This window comes from Lissotriton vulgaris, chromosome 12 (genome assembly GCF_964263255.1).
Source record: "Lissotriton vulgaris chromosome 12, aLisVul1.2, whole genome shotgun sequence".
In the NCBI taxonomy this organism is placed as follows: domain Eukaryota; kingdom Metazoa; phylum Chordata; class Amphibia; order Caudata; family Salamandridae; genus Lissotriton; species Lissotriton vulgaris.
Genome location: NC_141700.1, coordinates 524094430 through 524121945, shown reverse-complemented (window position 1 = coordinate 524121945; position 27516 = coordinate 524094430). Strand labels below are relative to the sequence as shown.

Genomic DNA, 27516 nt, shown 5'->3' with positions numbered 1-27516 from the left:
TTGACCTACCTATGTAATTATGCATATTGTACCTAACTACCTCAACTGCTACATGCTACATGCTATTACTGTAAAGCGCTCTGATATCTGCAAAGATCTTGTTCGCGCTATATAAAACTTTCAAATAAATAAATAGGGGCAAGGCTCGCATATGAACTAACACGGTTAAAGAGAGCGTTCATCTTGGAAAATTGAATAGGCTAAAAAAAATACTATTTACATTTTAGCAAGAGATTAACTGCAGTCACAGTAATGGAACCAAGAGCAAGATGCAATACAAAAAGATGATGGACTGAACGTTGAACATTGGCCTGGGTTGTCAGTTCGGGCTGGACTGTTCCCATGGGAGCAGGGCCAAGACTGATTTGCATATGGCTGGGTCCACACCGAGGTGGCCTGGTGAGCAAAACAATGATGGCACAAACTTAGATCTGACTGGTGTGAATGTTTGAAACGTTTGAGCACTTCGTTCATCATTCTGTGTTGCCAACAAGAGCAAGATGCTCAATCCTCATTGCCTCAATGCACTCTGCCTGAAGGGTAACATTCAAGGGACCAGCATCCAACAGAACAATGTACTTTAAAAACAGCATCATGAATGTGTGGTTGTGCCATTATTGGAGCCTTGAAAGTATGTCCACGTGAACTAAACATAGTATGAACGGTTGCCACAATACTTCTGTGAAACATATACTGCGTTTACAGTGAAATTAAATACATGTTCACTACAATCAAGTAAGTGTGCCCTCATTTTATGGTGTTGTACAGAATATTAAACATAGCATAACGAGCAAGTCTCACTAATTCAATTCTCAGGAAACAAAATGTGATTGAGTATTCAGTTTCCATACCCGGCCACTGTTGACCACCTCACTGCCGTCTCCTAGTGCCAACTCTACAGAGGCCTTGTTGAACTCTGCCAGTCCGACAATGGGTAAATATTCTTTGTCTAGTTTCTTTGCTGTCATCATAGCCTCTGCCTGCAAGAGAGAACAAACAGACCTGGTTACCACCTTATTCCCAACGAGTGACCGTTTAATAGCACATTGACTGAGAACCAAAACTTCAGCTGCCCTAAATTCAAGCCAGTTAGAAGCAGACATTTAAAGAATCTAAGTCACCCAAGGTGCTGCACATGGAAAGCAGCATGACAGAATGGAACTTAGTGGCAGTCCCCACATCAAACCGGTTAGTAATTAAAAGCAAATTGTCCAACAAGGATCCACCGATCTCTGTTCACTTAGTAGGTCCACATGTGCAAGTCACTTGAGAAAAAACATAATTGCTCATTTTTCCCCATTCTTAGAATGGGTTATCATACTGAGCAGGGTAAAAGGGGCCCATGCTAGCTGAATCATAAGCCTGTTCCCTGAAACTCAGGAAAAACACCATTTAGGTCGAAAAATCACATTTAAAATGAAAATTCAAATTGGGAGCAGTTTTTTTCTAGTGACCCTTTTGCCTCCCAATCTCGAAAGTGAATGAGCACATATAGGAGAGCCTCACGAGCACTTTGAAAGCACAGAAAAAAAATTCCTTATGTGTTGAACCCCAATTTAACAACTTCAGACTCTCACCTTCAGTCTGGACAGTCAACTCTAAAAGCTGGCTTTTTGAGAGGTAGAAAGGTGAAACCCAGGCCGGTCCACTTACCCAATGACATCTTTAAAGTAAATTCTGTCACTGCAACAAAACAGATTAGGGTACAGGAAAAACGAATTACTGACCAGCACAACACACAAATTGGTGGAATGGAAACACTAGTGGGGTTAGACATGTGCCTGTGATGATCTTTAGAATGCATGTAGGACTAGAATGAAAACAGAGAGCCCATCTATTTTTTAAATCCTTGAAGCGAGGAACCATAATGGTAGTGTGATCCCTACATCATGTGTTGCAAAAAAAAAACAACAAAAAAACATTTCCAGTAACCTGTATGCTACGTGGTTGGTGTAGACTGTCCTGGAAAGGCCTCAACACCCTGCAAAGTTGAAGATGAAAATTAAATGCTAGTGGGAACTATTTAAATTCAGAAACCAGAGTAACAACAAATACAGAATCGTAATCACAGCAAAACTAGCAGGATTTGCCTCTCTTCATAAAGGAGGGAATGGTGCACAGGAAGACGAGGGTTTAGATATCTGCCCATTACCTACACTGCATCCACTTGCCAGCCTTACCTTACGAACACTGCTTAGTACAAATGGTTTGCCATTGTCATCCCGGTATGCCCCCACACCGAGATTCATTTTCTTAGCACTGGTGTCACGCTTGAAGGCCTCAGTCACCCCCAGGATGGCATCAGGGGGGCCCATCTCGACATGGGCCCAACAGGAGCTAAGGAAGAAAAAATTGAAAAGGGCATGAGTACCTCCAGACTAAGTTTCACACAGGGGAATCCGCATCATGTCTAGGAACTCATTTTATATTCTTACCAAGCAAAGGGATAGTACTTCATGAAACAGTCCTTGGCAGTTTCAGGGATACAGCCATCAGTGCATGATAAAAACAAGCATTTGCAATGCAATAGGTCTTGCAATTGCGAGAGTTTAAGCTATTGGCATTGTATAAGACAATACCTTTTATTTAGATGTTTTGCTAATTAACATAAATAAAAGGCATGATCATGTACAATGCCAATAGCTCAAACTATGGGAAATACGAGACCTATGCAAAGAAGCAGTCGCCAATGTCCCGGACTGCTTAGAAAGTATGAATGTTGCAGGAAAGCATGTTGTGCCTGCAGTAGGAGAAACTATGCAAAGAAAATATTGCTTGCAGGCTAAAAAAGACTCACTGTGTAACATCCGAAGTAAAAAGGCCAGTCCCCGTGGGAGGTTGGGAATGAAGACAAGGCGGTACTAAGGAGAGACTACCAAGCCTATTAAAGAATCAGAAACCAGCATTTACGAAGGACAATGAAACAAGTCAATGACAAATATGGGTGGGGAGTGAGCGGGGCTTCTATTCCATACTCTAATACAGCATGGCTTGCAGAGCAGCCCATGCGCTGCCCAGGTTCAACCTAAAAAACGTGAAAAAAGCCACTGCAGCCCCCAGCAGAAGTCTGCTGCCCTGTATGGAGGAGCACTCATGATTCTTGACATTTGGAAGTTAACCATTAGGCACTGAGCTTATTCAGTGAGGCTATCTGCGTACCCCTGACGTTTTTTCAAACTGTCTTGAAAGGATAAATCACCACCCAAAATAATGCAAGTCATTGGTCAGACGCTGTGGGCGACATTAGAAACAGGACTACCACTTAGGACAAATAGGTACATCAGTGGAATGAATGATGACCATCATGCGCTAACCATACGGTGAGGCCTCTAGATGCTGGAGGAGTTAGATACAGTAAGAAAATACCATTATATTAATGAATAAAGGACAGATTGAAAATTAATGCTTTTGACCCCTATCCTAAAGAAAAAAAATAAACCGGTTAGGTAAGCACTTCAGAATTAAAATAATTTCTGAACAAAGATCGATTGTAACCAGCAAGGATGAGTAATTCCAGAAATGTGCTGCTGCAGGACAGGTTATTTACTGGACAAAGAACAAGATCATTCACACACACAGGACACATGCACCTATGTTTGCGCTCTGCACTGTATGAAAGACTTAGGTGAGGACAATTAGAGGAGCAACATCTCATGAGCCCTCCACTAATAGTCATGTGTAAAGCTATTGGCATTTGTTCAGAGCCACAGCACCAACTCTGTACTGGTTTCTGAATACAGTTTTAAGTTTCCAATCCATCAAAGGTGTTCGACTGGGTAAGAATAGTAGAGATCTGTTTAGTAATGGTTTGGAATAGTTATTGTGAAAGTAAAAATGGTTTACTCCTGCTACAAAATGAGTTCGGTCTGTGGATGGATCCGCCAATGGACTTGGATGGCTTTTGTTGAGCTGGGCTGTTGGTTGTCAGCAGCCCAGACTTTGCAGATTGATTTCTCAACAGGATCTACAGCCAGGTAAATAGCTGTAATGCAATGTTGTGTACATAATAGTGATGTATGCTTAAGCTAACTTCGTGAATGGTTCTAAGATGCAGGTTGAAGATGTGCAAGTACAGTGCTTTTCAGTCTGCAGGACTTGACCAACTGGTGGATTTGGTGACATGCTGCGCACATTAAGCTGTCCAGGGAGGCTGTGTAGTAGGTTAGACACTCGATAGCCAAGCACACTGTGCACCTGGGTTGTAATGAGTTCGTAGTTCTATATAATCATTTGGTGACATTAATGACATGATTATTTAATGCCTTGGGTAAAGATATTTAGGTATACAATCATCTGAAGCCTCAAATGTAGTGGGCAGACATATTTGTGATAAACACTGATATTTGGGGATGATTCCAGTTGTTAGAAAGGGTGCTTTGCTCATCATGGTGTTCAAGAAGGGCAGTCGCCAACCTCAAGCACACATGCCAATATTTTATAAGAGTATGTTATATGGGCTATGTGGCCCTTAGATACCTCGACGACATTGTTAAGTTAGCATGAGTTATGCTTGCCCTATGATGCTGCTTTTGCGCACGCCTCTGCTAGAGTTTGTTTTCGCTACACTTTGCCTCTGCCCTACATATGATAACAGACTGTTTTTCACGTTCTCAGCTTTCCCTTCAATTCTGTCTGAACAAAATGTGCAAAGTCAATCAACAATGCCTCTTGTTATTCTGTTCTGGTCAGTCCCTATTACCTAGACAAAACATGTTACCAACAGCTGCAATATGGAAGAATCGTGCTTTGATATAGCGTTGTTGCATGTTTTTAAAACACACTTGAAGAAAGCTGTTCCATGGAGTGGAGCTCTGCTGTTCCTACGATGTAAACCTTTGCGTTTAGGCTTTCAGGTAGGGGGGGGTCTGCTAACAACGCCTAGAGACCTTCTGTTAGATAAAATAACTTCTTACTGCCAAGTGGAGGTTGTTTAGGCCTAGTTGTTTTGCCTTTTTCACAGTCTTTATAAAAAGACCACTCCTTTTGTATTCTATGGTCTTGTAACAATGCTAATGATGCTAGCCTTATGCATTTTGATGCTGGTCGTGGTTTGCATACTGTTTTATGAATCACTATAGACAAAATAAACATTTTTACCATATTAACCCCTTAAGTGCGCATGACGGAACTACACAGTCGTGAGCCACGGGCCACGGGTGCTCATGACGGCATGGTTCCGTCATGCGGCTGTTGCTCCGCCCACGTGTCATTAATTCCCCGCCTGTGCATGCAAATTAATGAGCAGGTGGGGCCGTGACAGAACCACGCCGTCCGTGACTCATGACGGCGCGGTTCCGTCATGGGCACAGCAGCGCCGCGCTCACCACACACCCCCAGCGCCACGAAGAAATTCATGCTGCGGCGAAGGGGTTAAGGGACTCTGATCATTCTTATTGTGGACAAGTACGAGTGAGTGAGTATCTTGTTCCGGCGATTCCTGAGGTGAGTCGGGAGTGCTCGTGTTCTGGGTTGTCTGAACCTTTGCAGCTTCTCGCTATTTATAGGAGACCGAATGAGACACTATTGCTGGTCAGTTGGGATTTCGGGTACTAATGTGGTAGGAGGTACGCCCTTATTTACTGAGGTCCTGTTTTCTTGTGCATAGTCAGAATCCCCACAACAAGTACTGAATTATCATTTAAGGGAGCAATTGAAGGCTGCAAATATCCCTTCAATCACACAAACAGATGTGTTTGTGGGGGGGTGGGGGTGCGGGGGGGGGGAATTGTTATGCTGTCAAAAGTTGAATGTTCAAAAAAGTGCAAAACAGCAATCTTGGATTTTTTTCCACAGCACTTAATCATTCCCTTATGTGGGCAAGGCTAGATGAATGAAGCGTTCATCGTTGGTTAGTTGTGATTCTGTGTGAGCTACTCTGGTACATGGGCTAGAACGAGACTATATTGCAATTTCAGGGTAAATAAATATGCCCTGTGTGTGCATGGATTTGAGTATCGATGTGTTCATCTGCAAATTTTATTTAAGTTCCATGCACCCCAAAGATCCCTCCGCTCAGCCCAGCACTCTGGCAACAGTACCACACATCAAGACCAGAACAGGAGGACGAACCTTCTCCCTCCTCGCGGCCAAAGAATGGAAGACCCTCCTTTTTCACCTCCGACACACACCAACACTCTTCAAATTCCTAAAGGACCTCAAGACCTGGCACTTTGACGAATCACCATGATCATCCAGGAGCTGCGCGCACCCGCACCTTAAGGCCCTTTCGGGTGAGTAGTTGGGCTTACAAACCCCTGATTGATAGACAAACCCAGCTATTTGGAGGAACGTTGAGCGCTGTGCCGATATTTCCCCACTATTTGGCCAGTAAGCACATCTTTATTTGATTCTATGCAGATGTAGCAATAAACTTAAGTGAATCAGAGGTAAAGAGTGGTTCCAAACATGGGATACAACTTTATACTGCTAAAAAAAAAAAAAAAAAAAAAAATACTCATTATGAATCAGGACATTTTATTTGTGGCTTTAAGGAACATGCAACTAGTTTAACCTTCTACACAACTATTTTGAATAGACTGTCAACTAGACCATATAATCGTGACGTTTTCTGGTGGTCTATTCTGGGCTATTGGTTCTTGAATGGATTATAGTGGAGGGGTGCCCACTCACACAATTACGCTCTTATTCCCGTTTTTTTATACATATGTTTCTTTCTCTGCAAGTTTAGACCTATTGGCTGTACTGATGCTTTTTGCCAGTGATGTTTAGCATCGGGAAAAAAGCATTCAAGGATGCTACAGCAGCCCATTGTGATGGCCAGTACACATTTATGTGTCAGGATGCATGCATGTGAATATGACATGGCACACCATTTTTTCACTTAAAAAAAACGTATTTAAACGTCTGCAAAAGTGAGTTACAAAAAAACTAAAATAATAAAAAAGGGCTGCAGCAGCAGGGCACTGAATGTAGAAGTAGGCAAGATGTCCGTCTCATTTGCTTGCTTCTTATTTTATGGCGCACATTCCTCTTGTGTATTCTCCTTCCCTGCAGCAAAGCCTCTTTATGATCCTTCCGATTGGCTTACTTCAGGTTTAAAGTCTTTATTTCGATTTTTTAGATCATAAAAGACAGTTAAAAACACAATAAAATTTAAACATACATAACAATATAATATATACAATTGAAAAGAAAAAGTTTTGAATAAAAAAAACCTCAATTTTACAATTTCATATATTTCATAGCGTTACAATACTAATATCAGAATTAAACAATTTGATGAAGACCTAATACAGATAAAACCTGTTTAGAGATTTTTAAAATACAATGACAAAATCAGGAAACAAGTTCAAAGTGCCTGCAGGTATCTTAATCTAATCACCCACGACCACCCCAAGAATTTGGCAACAGCCACAGCTACCACCTCTGAGGTATTAGTTCGAAGCGCCCAAATAGCTTCAGCGCTCCCTCTGATTTTAAGATGGCGGCAAATAGGCCCTAACTATTTACTTCTTGGGGCTTGATAAGCCGGGCATGCAAATAAAAGATGACCCACACTCTCCTTGTGTACGAGGCACAAAGGGCAAAAGTCGCTCACTTGATTGGACCAGTTCCTAGTGAAAGATCTTAAAAGGCAAAGTACCTAGTCGGAACTGGTGATAAAGCTTCTTATCTAGGGGCTTAGTAATGTCATCCCAATAGTTCTCTAGGAGAGGGTCCAGTTTATGGCGCAGGAACATTCCTGTTACACTAACGCAGTCTGATTTGATAACAAGCCCTTTACGAACAGATGCCCAATATAGTGCTTTATATTCCTGTTTTGATGGAAAGCTGGTATGTCTTGGAGAAGTCCATAGCTGATTAAGGCCCATCTCATCCAGAATCAATTTTACTTTACAGGGTATGCTGCTAGACCCCCAGATGGATCTTACTTCCTCAAGTTCTCTAGCAAAGAGGCTTAAGTCTGGGGAAGTCCAGATACGTCTCCACATAGCTACTAGTCTGTATCTAGCAATTTCATTAATTGTGTTACAACCCATATCCAGACATAGAGGTTTGATTGGGGGTAGATTTTGGAAGACCTACTAATTTCCGCATAAATTTGTTTTGAACCTTCACCAGTGTTGATAGATCCATATGCCCCCAAAGGTCTGCCCCGTACAATATTGCGGAGCTTACCTTAGTAGTATAAATCTTAAGTGCTGGTTTGATACGTTTTGTTAGGGACCTTTTTTGTTCCTGTAAAAGACAACCTGTGAGGCGAGCAAGTTTTAGATGCAATGTATCGACCTGTGGTTTCCAACGGAGTCGGTAATCCAGGGTTACTCCTAGATAGGTCATGACATCAACTTGTTCTAGGCCCACTCCATTCAAGGTCACTGAGCTCTTAATGGGACGGCTTTTAGTCAGAACCATAAATTTAGTTTTGTTTACGTTACTTTTAAGATTGTTGACAGTACAAAACTCCTCGAATCGGGTCAATGCAACCTGCAAACCCCCACAAGTCTTTGAGAGGAGCAAAGTATCATCAGCGAAGATGAGCATGGGGAACTTTGTCCCTCCCAAGGAGGGTGGATCTGTGGGGGTGTTCGAAAAAAATTTGACCACCTGGTCAATGAACAATAAAAAGTGTAGGTGCCAGGACGCAACCCTGACGGACGCCACGAGTTACGGGGAAGCAATCCGTCACCTGCCCTTGGCCTCCCCACCTCACCCTAGCAAAGTTCTCCTCATGTAGTCTAACAATCATATCCAATAGTTCCAATGGCAGACCCAGATCTCTAAGAACGGTCCAGAGTTTGGCCCTTGGCACAAGGTCAAAGGCCGATTTCAGATCAATAAAAACGGCATAGATCGTTCCGCCGCCCAGCAGCACCACCTTCCAGTAAATCAGACAAAATCTGAAGACCTGGTCAATGGTGCTGGTCCCTGATCTGAAGCCGGCCTGTAGGGGAGACAAGATGTTCTCCAACTCCATCCATCCCTGAATTCTAGCTAGGACCATCCTAGCAGTGACCTTTTGAAGTGAATCTATTAAACTTATTGGGCGGTAATTTCCCGGATCTCAACAATCCCCCTTTTTAAAAATAGGGAGGATCTCCGCCCCCTTCCAAGACCCAGGGATCCTACCACCCATGGCAATAGCATTCACTACCTTAGTTATATATGGGACCCAGAGTTGGAGATTGACCTTGAATAAATCGGCCGGGATGCAATCCATCTCTGGTGCCTTCCCTTTTAGGACCTGGCGGAGCGCAGACTCTGTTTCCAGTGGCGTGAATTTTAGCTCTTGATTAGGAGTGAGGGTGAGGACGTGCCTGGACAGAGCTGCGTCGATTTCTAGGTCAGAGTCCATAAACTGACCAGAATAGAAATCAACCCATGTTTCTGCAGACACATGATTAACTGGGGCTTGGGAATCAGAATTTCCTCCCCATTTTACAATTTCCCAAAATGTAATCTGGTTGGCAGAAATGCATGCATCCAGTAGGTCAGACCAGAATAGATCATCCCACTCCTTTTTCGCCTGCCACTGGGTTCTTTTATACATTAAGTGTGCCTCCTTAATATCCCTAGATATCCTCGATTTTACTGCTTTAACTAAACGTCCATGAGCCTCCCTACAGTTTTTATTGTACCATTTTTTCGGAGGGCCATGTACCTCAGCGGTGCCTTGCGTTGGTGGAATCGTCAAAAGAACCTTAAGACGGCCAAAGCACAGTTTGTGGAGGTCACAAATTTGATTACAAGCAGCCCTGCTGTGGGCAAGGGACGAAATATCAGTCAAAGATGATGAGACTACCTCCGTTATACTATCAAGAAGAGTTGGGTTCTCTACAACTCTAGACCATCTAAGCCTTCTTCTATCGTTTGTTAATACCACGTCCCCTGTTACATGAGCAGGGGAGGTGGGCCTACCAAATCCACCTGGTAGTCTCAAGCTAAGTGATAAAGGGTTATGGTCGCTTTCGGGGCGGGGCACTACTTCCATGTCAATCAAAGTGACCAGAATTCCATTTTTAGCAGGATATAATCTATCCGACTATTTCTTACCCCATTATCAAAAGTAGATTTGCCAACTTCGTCAGAGGCTGTGCGACCGTTGGTTGCCCTTAGCCCCCAATTTAGACAAAGCCCCATCCAATGTAGGGCTGCCTCTGAACATCTTTTAATAGTATCCAGAGAAAGCATTGGGATATTCTAGACAGTATCCTCTGCAAACCCCAAGTACTCCTCTGCAGCATAAAGCAGCTCGAAGGTGCAATTGAGGTCCCCTGCTAGGACGAGTAACTTGTCTCTCCCTACCCCTTCGAGGTATGAGTCTAACACATCTAGGATACCGGGGCAACGCCCACCTGGTTGGCCACGTGCATAGATCTTAATAATTACAATATCCTGACAATTTTCTTTACTTAACCTAATTCCCGGTTATCCACGCAAATTTCCATTGGTCGATAACCTATGGACTGTTTGACCCAAATCACTAACCCCCCCGATGCCCGACCCTTATTACCCCTTATAGCGGGTTTGAAAAAATTTAGGAACCCAATCCTATAAAATAGGATCAGGCGCCCAACTTTCCTGGAATAAAAGAATATCAAAAGGTATCAATAAAGTCCAACCAATCCTCTGAGTCCATACGACCCTTCAACCCTGCCACGTTCCATGATGCTAGTTTAAGTGTTGTAACCTGGCTAGATGTTATAGAGCTATCCCTACCATTGTGATCCACTCCCAAGGGTGCTACTACGCTCGGGTGTGGGCCCACCACCTTGTTGACCTTCTGGTGGGGGTATACAGGGGCCACCACCAACTCCCTCTCACTTCTAAACTCCCCCTGAGTAGACTCTACAGTACCAACTCCAACTACCCAGTCTAATTAATTGCCCAAAGCCCTCCCATTACCACTTGATGTGTGAAGTCAATCGATACACTCCAGGCCAGAAAGGGGTTCATAACGATTAAACAATAATGGGTACTGCAAAAAAAGAAGAGGTTTTATCAGACTGGTATCCTCTAGCAGGTATCCTTGAGAAGGTAAGGCGAGGGGGGAGCTCACAGGATCGTCTTGGATAAAAATACCCAAGACCTAGGGTCTGCACATCTCCCAGCCTCCCAAACCTTGCATCCCTGCGGAGGAAATCTACCACCCAGGGATCCTTAAAGGATATGATAATACAGTCCCCTTCTAGGTCCTTGGTGCAATGTCCTAGCCATTCAACTCTTCTCACAAACACTATTTCTGTCGAGGAGGAAGGGGGAAGTGGGCGGTTTTTATTCAGCCAGAATACAACCTTGTTTCGGAGATCCCCATGTGATTCATTTGAACCCTCCCTAAGAGGGGCAACACCTGTCAAGATGATCGTATATGGTGTTGCTTCTATAGGTAAATCTGTACATGGGGGTATCCGTTTGCTGGCTTTTACAAAAGGTGTTGAGGGATTGTTGGATCTACTCCCCCTTGTACCATTAGTTGGTTTAGGCTGAGAAGATACACTTGAAGCCTTCTTTTTTACAATATCCTGGGACCCAGTAGCCACTTGGGGTGCGGGGCTATTCGGCTGGTCTTGATGGTTGGATTTAAAGGGAGCCTTTTTTGTCACCTGGCACAAGGGAGCTGGTGCAGTCATGCGATCATTATTCCCCAGAGCTCCCCCCTGCCGATGAACCCTTATTTTTAATTAAACCAGGATTGGGTGCTGTGCCTACAGTTACTGACGAAGTAGTTTTACCTATGGTAACATTTTTCTGGCCTTTGGAATTACTTAGGGAAGAACTGGGGTTCCCTAGAGCGCTTTGGGAGCTTACCAACTTATTTAAAAGACCAGTATTGGTGTTAACTATGGACTCCAGTGCATCTAATTTAGAGGTCATCAGGCGCGTTCTTTCTAGTACGGGGAGCAGAAGAGTTTTAAACATAGCTTCCATTTTTAACAACAAACTATCATCACTGCTATAACAAGTGGGGCATGGGTCCGAAGGGCCAAAATGGGTATGTGATTTTCTCGGAAGATCATTTAAGACTGGGACAGACTGTGATGGAGGTAGCATCAAGAGTTGTGACAGTGAGAGTTACTGGGGCATTCGGTTTTTGAATCTTATTAACACCCCCCCTCTGTTGGCCTTTACTTCTTTTTCTTTTTCGTGATGTTTTTCTCTGTGAATCCTCAACCTCTGAGGAATCTGAGAGAGATTGACTGGCCAAGAGCAGACTATCCTCTCCCCCACTGGCTTGTGTGTTGTGGAAGCTGGAGTCACTCTCTACTGTCACAGTCAAAGTCGGAGGTAGGCCTTCCCCCTGTGCCTCACGATGTACATCAGCCACCATTTCGATAAAATGGTGGCTCGTATTCGGAGGCTGGACATCTGGGCTGGGTATTGTAGCTAACCTTCCCATGGAGGATCGTTGATCATTTAACAAATCTATAGAGAGCCTTTTTTCAACCATAGCTATCTCTGTTTCTAGAATTCCTGTGGCCCTAGTAATAAAAGCATCTAAAGGACCAGAAACTACCCTACCCCATTTACGGTTTGTAACTGTACATTACGTTCTTTTCCAGAACGTAGAGGCATGATAGATTAATACACAACCCACAGCCCGTATAATACAATATTGGCACAACACTAATAAATACAGGGGGACAAAAGGGGGGTGGCCCAACCCAACCTCGTCCGACCACGGACGGCCACAGACTGTCCCGCCCTTGTCCCGGCGCTCTCCCGGCACTCTCCCACGCAGCGGGGAGAACAGTTTGTTTATATAATTAATCCCGGTGATGGGGGGCGTGGCAGGCAGGGAGAGCGGCCCAGCTGGTTGCGATTGGGTCTGGCTAGGACTCCTGGGAGAGGTAGTCCCGCAGCTCGCAGCCCTGCCCACACACCTCCACACCCACAACAGTCTCCGTGCACTCAGGGCAAAACAGGAGAGGTCCAAAAATCCTCAGCGCACAGCGCTCGAAGCGGGTACCGCAAGGCGCTGCAGTGGAAGCGCAGGAAGCAGCAATTAGGGCGGCGTGTCCAGTCTCTTCAGCCACGAGTCAATAATAATAATAATATTGGCTTACTTGTATCCTGCAACTCCTCACTTTTAAGAAACTAGTTTTTTCATTGAGCACCCCATCACAGAGCATGTGTTTTTTGGAACTCCTGCATGTATTGGTTCAACCCTCAAATACGTGTGTTGCTCCCCATTCATCCCAGCTTGCCTGTAAAGTACAAAAGGGGGTGGTAATGGAGGGAGCATCTGAACCAATCACACACTCACACCCAATCAACAGATCTGGGTTTGATCCATCACCGTTCTTTAGCCCACTCTGCCACCCCAGTTCAGAAATGGCCATATGCAAATCAGTCTGACCCTGTGCCTCATGGGAACAGTCAAGCCCGAACTGACAAGCCATGCCTTCCCTGGACCGGTTTCTGGCATTTCAGCCGCCTTCAGCCTGGCTTGCTTGAATCCAGTGGCAAAGTGAGCAAGGGACTCACGTCTGAGCATACCCTGCCAACTTATGGCGAACAAAGCAGTGCAAAAGGGGGTGGTAATAGACGGAGCATCTGAACCAATCAAACACTCACACCCAGTCAACAGATCTAGGTTTGATCCATCACTGTTCCTTAGCCCACTCTGCATATGGTCATGTCTGAACTGGGGTGGCAAATTAGTCTGACCCTGTGCCTCATGGGAACAGTCCAGCCCGAACTGCCAAGCCATGCTTTCCCTGGACCGGAAACAAATTTCCGAGGACCGGTTTCTGGCATTTCAGCCGTCTTCAGCCCGGCTTGCTTGAATCCAGTTGCAAAGTGAGCAAGGGACTCAAGTCTGAGCATACCCTGCCAACTTATGGCGAACAAAGCAGTACAAAAGGGGGTGGTAATAGACGGAGCATCTGAACCAATCAAACACTCACACCAAGTCAACAGATCTGGGTTTGATCCATCACCGTTCATTCTGTTGACTGGGGGCGAGTGTTTGATTTGCTCAAACGCTCAGTCCATCATCCCCTTTTGTATTGCCTGTAAAGTACAGCAAAAGAGATATTACTGCTGAGGTACAGATGAAGATCAGACTTAAGAGTTGCTTTTGTTTTTTGCCCTGCAATCCACACATTACCTAAAAGAGCAAGATTTGCCAGAGAAAATGCTTTTATGGTGCTGAGAAAGGGTTATCTTCAGCACTCACTCAGTGTTCATTATAGGTAAAGTAGCTTAATTTCTGGTACCTGAAATTAATCTGGCCAATGGGTGTAGGATTGTATTGAGGTGACAGCACCAGCTCTAGTGCTCCAGCTAGGGCTACAATGTCATAGTCGATAAGTGGATTTAAAGTGTACAAAGTCCGGAAGCAAGGGTGGATTTGGTCCCTTTGGAATACACGTTCCCTACGAGTCAAAAACATTATTTTCAAAGGGCGAAGAGGAGCAGGGTATTAAGGATTCTCTGAAAGAAGTAAGGAAGAACACATTAGTTCAGCTCACTCTGCTAGTAAATAAAAACAAATATCTAATCTAACCACCACAAAGACAAATACGTAAGCACCTGGATTTGCAACAGGAAGTGCAACTCAATAGAAACATCTGTAAGCCAAATGTGATCAGCACAAGATCCACTTTATTGCAACACCCAGAAAAGGGGTTATTGCCTTCTCAAATTAGTCGCTGCTTAACTCCCAATAATTCCACAGGAAAAATTCTAGTAATATTGTTCTCAGAAAATCCGCAATTGGCAAGTTAGCAGAAATGCCTTGCCATCGCCTTCACCGGTAACCCTACTGTGGTAGAGTCTGGGACTGCCACTAGAAGTGAACCACTAAACGCTGCTTTCTAAAAGCATCATGCTCCTCGGAGATGGCATAATGTGTGGAATACCTATTGCTGATCCAAGGTATGCCTCGAAAACGACCAGGGAGTCAGACGGCAGTCTTCAATGGACTGATTAAAAAGCAATCAGGGCCCTAAACTTCAAGTAAGTCTGGACTCTGCTCACATCCAGCGCTCGCCAGGATACAACCTGTACCCAAACAGAGGGGTTATCACTCCTAAACTGAGTTGGGATTGTTTAATAACGTTTAACCAGCGAAAAAAGAATATAGAGTATTTGTGCAATTCCAGCAAATCCAATTTTGCTTTACTGTTTTAAAAAAAATATATATTTTTTTTACAATCTCTCCTGTAACTTTACGGACGAGTTAAGAAAAGGCTGACTTTTCCATAAGGAGGGATTGGGGTGATCACCTCGTCATACACCTCCAATGTGCTGGGGTGACGTACCTGGCTCACTACCTCATGTTGTGTCACTGCAGTTCAAAGAGGACATCAAGACCAGGTCACCTGCAAGCAAAGGGCTTGTATATGAAGGCTGCCAAAGGACAAGCGTCCTGTGCCAGTTCAGAAACATCATCGCTCCGCATGGACAAGCAGAGGGGTCATTTAATGTCAAGGACAACAGCTGGGACTGGAACTTGGCTAGCACCAGCATTGCACACTCCAACATGGATGCATGCGAGAGGTGTGCTGCTCTTTGTACCTTTGCACATCACGTGGATTGCTGCACACACAATAAGCTGTATAAACATATTACTGTGGAAAAGTACCTGTGCTTTGCCAGCCCTGCTACTAAAAATTCTAAGTGTCAAGCGTGCACCAATCAGTTCTTCTCAACTTTAACACTAATCATGGTTTCGCTGACATGGTCAGTCATCCTAGGAGCCGATGTCTATAAAAGGAAAACAGCTCTGCACAACAGTATTGCATAGTGTGCCTAGCCACCAGCCAAAGTTCAAAGCATAGCCTCCATAGCACTTCTTATAATCTGCACATCGCTTGAGTGTTGTGCACACAGGCAGTGATCCACAATGACACAGCACGTCCCGGTAGGTTAAAAATATATATATAAAGTTTCGTGCCCAACTATTGATGTAAGTGCCTAGTCATATTTGTACAGCATATTGTAATCAAAATCCATTTAAAATCCGTATTACAAAAGCAGCTTTTTACTTCGTGGACGCACAATGCTTCAGCGGAAATGGAGACTTGGCCAGTGGGCTGTCCTGATTCTTCAGTTACCACCTGCTTCCGTCGTCGTGAAAAGACGGAGGACCCTGGGTTCCCCAATAAGTCAACGGCTACCGGGGCAAGTGTCCCTGTGTTGGGCTTCTCAGAGCTTAACTGTCATCACGGTATCCTGCCAACAATCACTACTCTCTGAATGAAAGACATTGATTGGACACAACCGGGCTTGCAGTCAAGACAGCTGGAGGAGGCAGGGCTCCAAGACACTATAATCCATGCCATGACATCTCCTGCTCCGCTAAGGAATGAATGCCTGCGATATGGATTCACAGGCATCAAATGGCAACGAGAGGGTTTACTGAACAGGGACTTGCATTGCTTTCCACGGGTTCTACACCAGCCATCTCTGCTTCCTACTCTTCATGTGCATTGTTTCCATACCTGCTGGAGTTCACAGGACACAGATTCTGCATACAGTGTAAAACTATATGCTCTTCCTTCAGTCCAGGCCAGATGTATTTATATTCTTCTTCCTAAGCATATGTTATCGGCTGCTATGTATATTTAAACAATCAAAATATTTTATTTTTTTTTAAACATGGCACTTGGCCTCAGTACTTGAATTAGCTCACCTTCAGGAGAGAATTAGAAAAAAAACCTATCCCTACAAGGTTTTTTTTTTTTTTTTTTTAAAGAAAGTTCCTCCTTGGCAGTTTAAGCTTACAAATCAATAGTAGGATGTTTACCTATTACAGTCTACCAGCTATTATAATGTGTGGAATATATATATATCTATTCTAAGAAACGTTCTATAAAAAAGGTGCCAATTGAGGACATAAAACACCTACACAGACATATCAGGGGGTATGTTACCCTAAAAGAATGTTTTAAGACCAACCACCTAACGTTAGTGCTTGCAAAATGTACACTGTTGTAATCCATAGCTGAAAGAAAAAAAAAAATGGGAGTCGAGTCATCATCTTGGGTTTTCCAATGCCATTTGAACGAGAGCATGCCTTACCAAGCATTAATCACCATTGCTGGAAGAACTGGAAAGCATGCGGCCAAGCACGGACACGTCTGCCAAGCGAATGGCGCAACCACAGGATGTACGTACATTACCCGATTTTATATATATTACACAACAAAACTGCTGAAAGTGCTCTGAGGTTTATCAGTTAATTCTGCGTGCAGGTAAAGCTCAAGCCTCATAGTGAAAAGCTCATTCTTCACAGCCTCCAAGACCACCAATGCAAAAGGTTCAACCTGCAAGATGAACAGAAAAAAGACTGCAGTGCCTACAGATACTTCAGAGAAAAACGTAGGACGGAGCCGGATCCAATCAAGATCTGCTGCAGGTCCAGAAGATACGGAGTACTAAGTGTGGAATTGAAGCCTTTCGCACCATAAAGCAACCATAACAAGTGACTAAGAAGACTAAGCAGAATAAAACAATTGCAAATCACAAAATCAGCCCCTCATTTTAAGGGGTCATGCCGTTAAAGACCCAAAACAATGTTTCACTATCCACCAATTTTAGAGAAGTTTCAAACTAGTTATCTATGGCAACATCTCCAAGATATAGGCTCCTGCTGAAAGAGTATGGTCCAGGATGTAAGTGAGATTGGGGACTATAATGTCGCTGTGATCGCTCACTGGATTGGCATAGGAAGCTGGGTTTCTGTTGCAGTAACCCCCCACTTTTTGCCAGACTACTGATGCACTTGGACTTGATGTGCCCTGGGTCCCAGTCAATCAGGTGCCTATAGCCAGTGTTCTTTCCCGAAAATGTACACCCAACTGGAACCTCTCTGGCCACAGGTCAGTCCCTTGTAAAAGGTACCATGGGTACAAAGGGCACTGTGGCCTGGGAAGGCCTCTAAGGGCCGCAGTTCTTATTGTGCCACCCTTAGAGGCCCTGTACCTTTACACACACTGCCATTGCAGGCTGCGTGTTTTGGTGCAGAACAAAGCGAAGAGTCGACACACATCCCTGTGTACCATGCCTACAGCCCCACTGCCCTTGCATAGGTCAGCCACCCCTCTAGCTAGGTGCACTATACCAGTGGTGAGGGTACATGTGCATGAGCCCTGTACCCCTACAGTGTCTAGACCAATTCTTCGACAACTAAGTGTGGTAATGTCATTAAGAATATAAGAAAGATCATCGCCGTTTAGACAATCTACATATTTCCTTAATTGGTAGGGCTAACGCCTTGAAAATGGCCTTTTTCCCCAAAATTATTTTATTTATTTAGAGCCATATGCTTAGAATTCTCAGTTCAGTGTTTTAAATCTATGGTACGTACCTTTTCCAGTTTTTTCTGGGCATACGCGCAACGTCGGCATGCTTATAAACTTCTGACCCTTCCAAAAGGAAAGAGGAGGTCTTGCTCTCCCAAGTTTAAGAGCATATTATTGGGCTTCTGTGCTGCTTTATAGTCTGGGACTATTACAGAATACTAGGGTTGAAATGTTACCCGGGGGTGGTTCGCCATCCATCTATCAGCTAATTTTGGGAAGGAAAAGCACCGGATATTTGTGGCTACATTTGCATGACAGCTACCATAAAACAAGCATTTGCAATAGGTCTCGCATTTGCAAGAGTTTAAGCTATTGGCATTGTAAATAACAATGCCTTTTATTTAGGTTTTAAAAACCAACACGTAAATAAAAGGCATTGCCATTTACAATGCCAATAGCTCAAACTCTCACAACTGCGAAACCTATTGCATTGAAAATGCTTGTTAATATTACTTCCATGAATTATCAAAATTTCGCTTTTAGTGTGATACTAGCAGCCCGTCCAGACGTTGTCCGGGTATAAATTGCTGCCGGCCAGTAGTATATTGTTTTGTTGGATTTCGTTTTGATAGCATTTCTTATCTGTGACAGGCCTGTGAAACACTCCGATTCACAGTGCACTGCTGATGCACTTAAGAGTGCGCGTTCAGTAGTGCGTGAACTCTAGTTTCCCTACGTTATTTTTCCTTGCAATATTATATAGTGCGAACTCGACAACATGGCATGAGCACAATTTACATTACAGAAGAACACATTCATTTGTGGTAGGCACGGGGAGACAAAGCGATTTGCCTGGAATCACAGGATGTGGAGCTGATGCCGAGATTCGAACGTAGCTCCCCAGCTCTAAAGTTCGCAATTCTAGAACTTGTGGCGGGAGTTGTGTCTAAAAGAGTATGTCGGTGCTGGCCATCAATGAGAGAGACCTGTGCATTTTTCAAATCGGTGGTGAAAAAAAAATATGAGTATGTTGCTGGAGATGTGGGTCGCCGTGCCACCAATGTACTTACCGGGGGAGGGTAAACACCCATTATTCCGCAACTTTCTTTCCGCTTACCATCACTCCGCATACTTCCATTACGAAAGTACCATGACTCTGCAAAGCCATTATAATGCATGGCATTACATTTTATATGCTTTTACCACGCATACAGGGGTATTTTTAGGGTTCAGGGCTAGGTTTGGGTTTTGGGGTACATGGGTATTTTAAGGGTTAAGGGCTAGGTTTGGGGTACAGTGGTATTTTAGGGTTCAGGGGTAGGTTTGGGTATTGGGGTACAGGGTTATTTTTAGGGTTCAGGGCTAGGTTTGGGTTTTGGGGTACAGGGGTATTTTTAGGGTTTAGGGATAGGTTTGGGTTTTGAGGTACAGGGTATATTTATAGGGTTAAGATGGGTTAGTGTTTAAGGGTGTTGGGGTATCTTAAGGAGTAAGGGTGGGTTTATTATTATGGGGTAAAAGGGTATTTAAAGGGAGCAGGGTGGACACCCGGAGCTGGAATGTACAGAACCTGGATAGAAAAAAACAATGAAATATTGGGCACAAAGCTCGCTTTTTTTCCGTAATCCCACGCCCCGCACACGCCCACGCCCCCAGCACACACCCACACCACACGATGAGACATGCCATGAAGGCGGAACGTACCACACGCCCCCAGTGTTTGTCACGCCCACAACGCAGACACGCCCACAAGGGACTACTTTGCTGGCACGGTTCTTTTACCTTTTAAATGTATATGGTGGGCGTCTGCATAGCCTATGTCCTTCTGCTGCAACTGCCCTTTCCAACGCTGTATTGGGTGTTGTGATTGGGGCTGTGGTTCCTGAGATTACCCGCCTCAAAGGTTTGGGCTCTCTCTTTATTATATTAGTATGGATTACTGCTTTGTTAAATACATTCAAACCTCAGTGTGACGTACCTTCTTTAGAAAACAAGCATTGTCAAAGCTAATCGGTCACACTTTGCCCATAATTGTTGGTAGAACTGAACTGGCAGAAGGTCAAGCTGAGAAAACATCTCCATAAGGAGCATGAGGCACTGAAAGTCCTTCCACTATTAATTATTCTTGGAGTCATGCAATCTGAACAAGAGCCTCTATTTAAAATGAATTCTTAGTCTCATTCTAAAACATCTCCTGGTGAGAAGTTAATTTTAAAGTTACTTAGCTCCCTCCATCAGAAAAGAGTGACCTATTTGAACCAAGTCCCAAAGGGGTGAGAGTCTGATAGGTATTGTGTGCGGGAATTAGTCCATTTGGTAATCTAGGACATTTTACCAAATCCAGTCGGTTCCATTCACAGAATGAACCAGTGGACAACATGGCTTGATCATACTGAATCAAAGATACAATTCCTATTCCTGAACTCCCCCTCACAGTATTGTCTTAGGTGGACATTTGGTAACACTTCCCCCTTATGTATTAAACAATATCTGTTTCCTGGACTACAGTCAGAGGCCTGTCATCCCTCATCTTTTTGCACTAGGATATTGCTCTCACCTCATGCAGCCACCACCACCAATCCCCAAGGTACTACATTAGACACAGAGGCTACTGTGAAACCCCTTGCTGCAAGCAAAAAGCATGCAAGCTCCCAATGCCAGCTAAACCCCACAACATTCTCTTGGTAATGTATGGCCTGTTTGATCCTAAACTACTATCTCTTGTGTTTGATTAAATGTACTATAATCTTGCTCCATATATAATAAGAAAGTAGGCCACATATATGGCGCAAATAACAATTTACTAGCCTCAGTTCCCATTGTGTGTGTGTGGGGGGGGAGGGCTGTATGAATATTTCCAAGTACATGTTTTAGAAACTATAACTTTTAAAAAATGCCTCTCAATGAAGCGATATCATCAGAAGTATTAAGGTGACACTTTTCCACACGCTGAAGAATGAGTTTATATTTTAATATTGACAAGCATTTATCATACTTCCATGGTTTTTGCATGAATTACATGTCAGACATTTTCACGGTTCCACAATTGTAGGGGCGCCATGCCTGACCAGACACTTGGCTCGGCTCTCTCTCCCTCAAAAGTCCTCACGCACAGGCGTTGGGTACAAGGGGGCACAGTTGTCAAACGTAGGTGAACCTGATATTCAATATTTGACAAGTTGGGTGTTCGGACCTAGCTCTGCACGTCTGCTCTTTCTACAAGACTGAGACAGGCAGCCTTCAAAAATTGCCAAATCCGTGCACTGAAAGAACGAGCATCCATCCCCAGCCAGCTCATTCATTCGCGGGTGAGAGAGAACTGTGAAACCAGAAGGGAGGGGCCATTCATCTCATACTAGACAGACAAGCAGAGCTCAAGGCGTGAAGCGGTGACAGCTTACAATGCGACAGGACTGACAAAAGACTGATTGAGAAAATACGCTCATGTGTGAAGACATTTCATGCATGTGACCTGGATTAACGGGAATTCAAAAATTTAATGAAAGAACACACGAATATGTAGCAAGTAAATTTCACTGGCACCTCACCTTATTTGTAAAATAAAAAGCAAAATAAAAGAAGCAATAGAAGAGACCGACAGCTGGTCTCTTTGTATACATCTGTCAAAACATTACTCGTGCGACGGGCAGGGGAGGAAGAGCTTTCTTTCTCCTGTTGTGTATGACCAGAAAATCAGCTGCACGGGAGCGCTGTCATGGCAGACACGTGGCGGAGAGGTCCTCCAATAGACTCGGGGTTTTGCTAAACGTAGGACATGCCTTCTTAAAGGGGAACAGCACTATTTGAGTGGCAAAACATTGGCAAACAATCAGAATGGACCCACGAGTGGAACGAGCCCTTTTGAAAATGAGTGGCGTGCGCTGGCTGCTGCTGAATTCACACTGACCGCTTACAGTGATTTAAACAAGTAGTGAAACTGCAATTTTTGGGGGAGCCCTAACAAAGGGGAGCGGGACGGGGTCGCGCGCGCCCTCCACCTGAGTCTCTCACGCGCGCCCCTGCGCCGCCAGCAGCACGCGTTCAGAGGCAGGAAGGGAGCACGCGCACAGGGACAGAATCTGCGCGTTCACAGATGAGAATCTGCGCGTCCCCCGGCAGTCCTTCACAACGACAATAATGCTCGCTAGCGGCAGCGCTTCGCGCTGCAACGCCAGGCGAGCCCTAAAAAAGTGAAGTTTAAAACATGGATTAGTGGGTTCAAGACATGGAAAGCTGCAAGAAGAATGCTGGGCATAGGGTGAATATCATTTTATACCCCCCAAGGGAAAACCCTGATCTGCCGAACTGCATGAATAAATGGGACGCGGCAGGAATAACTCCTATAGGGTGCCTCTTCTCCCCTGTAGGGATTCAATCCTTAGAAGATTGAAGGGAAAACTTCCAGTTGGACAGGCGGGACTTTTTTTTTAAATATCTCAAAATCCAAGAGGGACTCTGTCTGAAAAAAATAGCCCTAGTGGAAACATTAATTCACATTAAAACAAAGCACCATTGGGGGAATATATTCCCTTGTAAATATGATGTTTCCGGATGATCTGGAGAAAACCGCACAGAAGTGGCAGGGGAAAAATAGGTATAACTTTGGATAAATTTAACAATGCCTACTCAATGTCTCAAACAATTCTTATGTCCACAAAACTCCAAGTACAGTTCTATAAAACATGCTTTTTCCTATACTACACTCCAGATAAAATTGCCAAATGGGGGAGTGGCAAGGAGACATGCTGCCCTAGATGTAAGTTATTCAATGCAGATTGTGTACATACCTTCTCTACCTGTGATGGATTCACTTTTTTTAAACGTGACATTGGGAAATTCCTGTCTGCCGTATTAAAAAGAGATAACGGTCTAACAAAGTTATCCTATTAGGGGCCTCCGATCCAAGCACTCCCAGAATTGGCCATGAATTCATTTTTAGTGCTATGGCAGTGTTAAGAATTTGCATAACCTCAGCTTGGCTGGATCCTATTGCACCCTCCTTTCATCAGTGGCTAGCTAGGCTACTAGCAATCTTTCATTTGGAAGTTGCAATTTACAAAAGGAAAGGTAAGAAATGGCGTAAAAGGGGGCTGAGTATCTGGTCTCCTTTAACTGAATGGTGTCAATCCCAAAGCAATGTGATACAAAAGTAGCTGAGCTGTTCCTCAGAACAAAAAGAATGTACTAGTCGTGCCGGTGTGTAAGGATGTCGTAGAATCTCAATGGGACCTACAGTTGGGCATCCATAGTGTTAGATGTAATGCCCTCACACACCCTTGCAGGTGTCATGCTTCATCCTCTGGGCTGCTCCTCATTGGGTCGGCGGTGCAATACCCAACGGGCGACACCTCAAAGAGGGGCACTTTGGCGGAGATCTTTTATCCAACCGCCGTATGATGAAGTGGGGGTGTGGGGCCAGAATAACGTAGACTTGGTCTGTGAGTTTCAAATAGGGCTAGATCTCCGCCAAAGTGCCCCTCTTTGAGGTGTCGCCCGTTGGGTATTGCACCGCCGACCCAATGAGGAGCAGCCCAGATGATGAAGCATGACACCTGCAAGGGCATTACATCCAACACTATGGATGCCCAACTGTAGGTCCCATTGAGATGCTACAACATCCTTACATGCCGGCATGACTAGTACATTCCTTTTGTTCTGAGAAACAGCTCAGCTACTTTTGTATCACATACATCTCAGGGCATATGCTGTAGCTGGACCTTCTACTCCTTCTGAGTAGTAATCGCCCTACCCGAATAATTTTTCTCCATATTGTTGGAAAACAATCCCATAGCAATACCTAGTGATTTATGATGAAGAATATTTCACTGTACGGCATTTTTTTTGTAGGACTTACTGCTGGGGGTAATGTAAAGTAAAACGTAATTGTTTATGAAATTATGAAATGACGACATTATGAGAATATACAAGTATGGGGGGGTTGAGTGGTCTATTGCTGGAAAAAACTAAAATTATATACACACACACACACACACACACACACACACACACACCCACACACCCACACCCACACACCCATAAAACTTTACTGAAAACTGGGGTGTTAGGCATCAAATGTCTCGGTACATTAAACCCACACGGATGCCATTGAGGGATTTAATAAAAAAAAAATGCACTCAGAGGGCATCTTTGAGATGCCCCCTGAAAAACGACCAGCCTCTGGTGGGTTCCCAGACTGGTACACACCAGCAGCCTGCCACCATGACACATGTTTCTAGACTCCAGGTGTGGGAGTCTTCGCTCCCTGAGCCCTGAAACAAAGTCTTTCCTGGGCGAAGGTGGTCACACCTCCCCCAGGCATGGAAGAGCAGGGGAGCTTCAAAGGCCTTTCCGCCTTTGCAATGAGACTACCCCCAACCTCTCCTGCCATCAGGAGCAGGCCCCGTTCCTGTCTCCCCTCCTTTTTGGCAGGAAGACCAGTGGGAAAAATTAGCACAGCCCAGAAGGAATGCCTGCCTCTGTCAACCCCACCCCTCAGGTGGGGGAGGCGAGGCGACACCCACTCTTCAGGGCCTGCTATCTTGCAGACTCTCCAATCTGGATTAGGGATTGTGTTCACTCCCCCATGCAGGGTGAGCGCACAATGGGTGTCATCCTAAAATCAGTAGCCCATTGACTACTGACCTAGAGACCCCTAAAACACCCCCAAATACAGGATTTAGGGGGCAGCCCTGAACCAGGAAGACGGATTCCCACAATCTACGAAGGACAATAGAAAACGCCTAGCAGAGGAGACTGCAGAGAGGAACTGACTTGGCCCCAAACTCTACCAGCCCATCTGCAGTTTCCAGAGATCCTGCGCCAAAAGTTGCCTTGTCTTGCAGCCAGCAACCGCCAGAACCCCTGGAAGGACTGACTGCCTTCAACAAAGACCGGATCGCCTGTGAACAGCAGCTCTTTTCAAAAGAATCTCCAAAGCAAGACTCAGAGCCTGCTGAGGACAAATAAACCAGAAGCCTGCAAACACAACTGCACCAGTCGCATACTGCCAGAGTTTGAGTTGCCCACTGGTCCCAGCGAGGTCCTCCAGAGTCTGAATCCACAGTGGGTTGACCCCTCCAGGATCCCCCGATGCGGCCCCCCCCCCCCCCCCCCCCAGGATCCCCCGATGCTGCCCCCCCCCCCCCACCCCAACACACGTGAGTGGCCCGGTAAGGTGAATTCCAACCTCAAAAAGACATCCCTGCATCCAGCCGTCCTGGAAAAAGAACCAGATGTGCACTTACGTCCCCAAGCCCTCTAACTTACTTGCCCAGCTGCTGGTTCCTCCTGGAAGTCTTCCTGGACCAAGCCTGCAGTTAATAACCAAAACCGAAAATCCCCATTGAAAACAGGGCACCCGACGCCAAAACAGCACCCTGCCGCCCCTGTGCTGCTGTGGGTGCATTTTGTGTGCTAAACCGGATCCTCCTTTGCCTTGAGCCTAACACCAGGAGCTTTGCTTCCACAACCTTGTGGCCTGCTCGTGAGCAGCCACCAACCGGAGGCCTCCTTTCCCCCATTGATAACATTGGGCATCAGCACTCTGAACCCAGTCACCGTAGTGCAGCTGAGGGTGTTTTGAGATTGCATCTTTGACCCTGGGGGAACCCTTGTTCTAAACCAAGAAAGCCAACCCCGAAGATAGAGTACTTACCTGTTAACCAATGACTTCATTTCTCTACATAGGAATACATTGACTGTTTTCTCTTCAAACATGTTTTAAGTGTGGAGTTGATTTGTATGAAAACTTGAAAAACTACAACTGCTCAACTGTTTTTACTTACCTTTTCTCTATGAAATGTACCAGTGTGATATCCAGGCATATCCCACTGCGTGGAAAAAGTAATCTGAAAAGTAATTTTGGCATTTTAACTTACCTGCATTTCAATCAATTGCATTTGAACCTGCATTCAATTGTAAAACATTGCATAACATTTGTCAAAGCATTTATTTCTCTTAACGGTGCCAGGCTTGGCTTGGTTCTAGAAATAGAATAACAAAATTGGTCGGAGTTCAGTCTTTGAGTGTGTGACATCTTTTGCTGATTGAGTGTGTACAACAAATGCCTAACACTACCCTCTGATAAAGCCTTACTGCTCGCCCACACTGCCACAAATAGAGAGTAAGGTGCTATCTACTTTTACCTCTGCCTACCTTTGGGGTTCCACTTGACTGTGCACACTATGCCTCATTTTGGTATAGTATATACAGATCCAGCTTCCTACAATTTTGAAGTCTGACTGCAGATAAACAGACTATCTTGTTAACCTCGCCAAAACTAACATACTTTATGTGTGGGTCATACACCAGAATCCCTTTCTCTTAACAGGCATCTCTAGGGACTTAATTTGCCTGGTGGAATAGGTGAAAATCCTAAAAATCATAATGAATTACGTTTTCAGAAAAATGTCAAAAACTGCTAGTCAAAATTTGCCATTTCACCCACCTTCAAATGCCACTTATCGTTAGGAACTTAGGTGCCTTGTTTGACACAAAACCTCACACTCCAATATCAAAGCAGACAAACTATTTTCATGGACTGTAAAGTTCATGCCGTGCAGAAACTGGTGTGCATGTACACGAGGGGCACATATTGAGCCCCCCTGCATGCACCCCATGGTCCAGAGGCATAAGGGGGCCCTGTAGGGTCTCCTTTGTTTCCTCTGCCACAGTTTTCATGGAGAAAGGAACCAAAATGAAAACCGTTGCAGAGAGGAAACATGGAATAAGCTTGGTGGGACCACTGTTCTCCCACCAAGCATACTGCTGCCTCTACACCACCGCCAGGGTACAGCGTTTCCCTGGCAGCTGTGGTGGGGCAACAGCAGTCCAACAACCGTAATTGTAATAGAGCGGTGGAAGACCTCCACAGGCGTGCCCCCGCAAAGTCTGGCAGTTCGTGGACCTCCAGATTTGTAATCGAGCCCTTAGTCTTATTCTTCGGGAAAACGGATAACATGAAACCAGCACTAAAAGTACACTTTGGTCTCCTAGAGAAGTCAATGATCAAAACTGTTTGATCAACTATAAAGCTTACTGGAACAAAGACCCTAGCAAAGTTTCCCCCTCATTATGACCCAGCAGGGAACCTGCCAACCACCTGGCAGCCAGCACATGGAACAACCTTTCCCTGCACCTCACGACCGCCAATAGCTTCAGAAATTCAAGAACACGCTCAAGACCTGAATGTTTAAATGAAAACTGAATATGGTGCCTTTCATACCTACAAAAAATGGTTTCTTTGATTAAAAAAAAAATAAAAATACAGGATTTCATCCCCAGTGTCAATTCACCCCTTTCTCTG

At 44.7% G+C, this 27516-nt stretch overlaps 1 protein-coding gene across 1 annotated transcript in view; it reads right to left on the bottom strand.

Annotated features, from left to right (window-relative positions):
* The window catches only part of GOT2 (glutamic-oxaloacetic transaminase 2), a 242547-nt gene that overhangs the window by 196680 nt on the left and 18351 nt on the right, over nucleotides 1-27516 (bottom strand). The window contains exons 2-3 of the mRNA XM_086945299.1: nucleotides 2181-2337; nucleotides 852-980 (exon numbers count right to left, since the gene is read on the bottom strand). Coding sequence (XP_086801425.1) covers nucleotides 852-980; nucleotides 2181-2337 — 286 coding nt within the window. The remainder of the gene's footprint in view (nucleotides 1-851; nucleotides 981-2180; nucleotides 2338-27516) is intronic.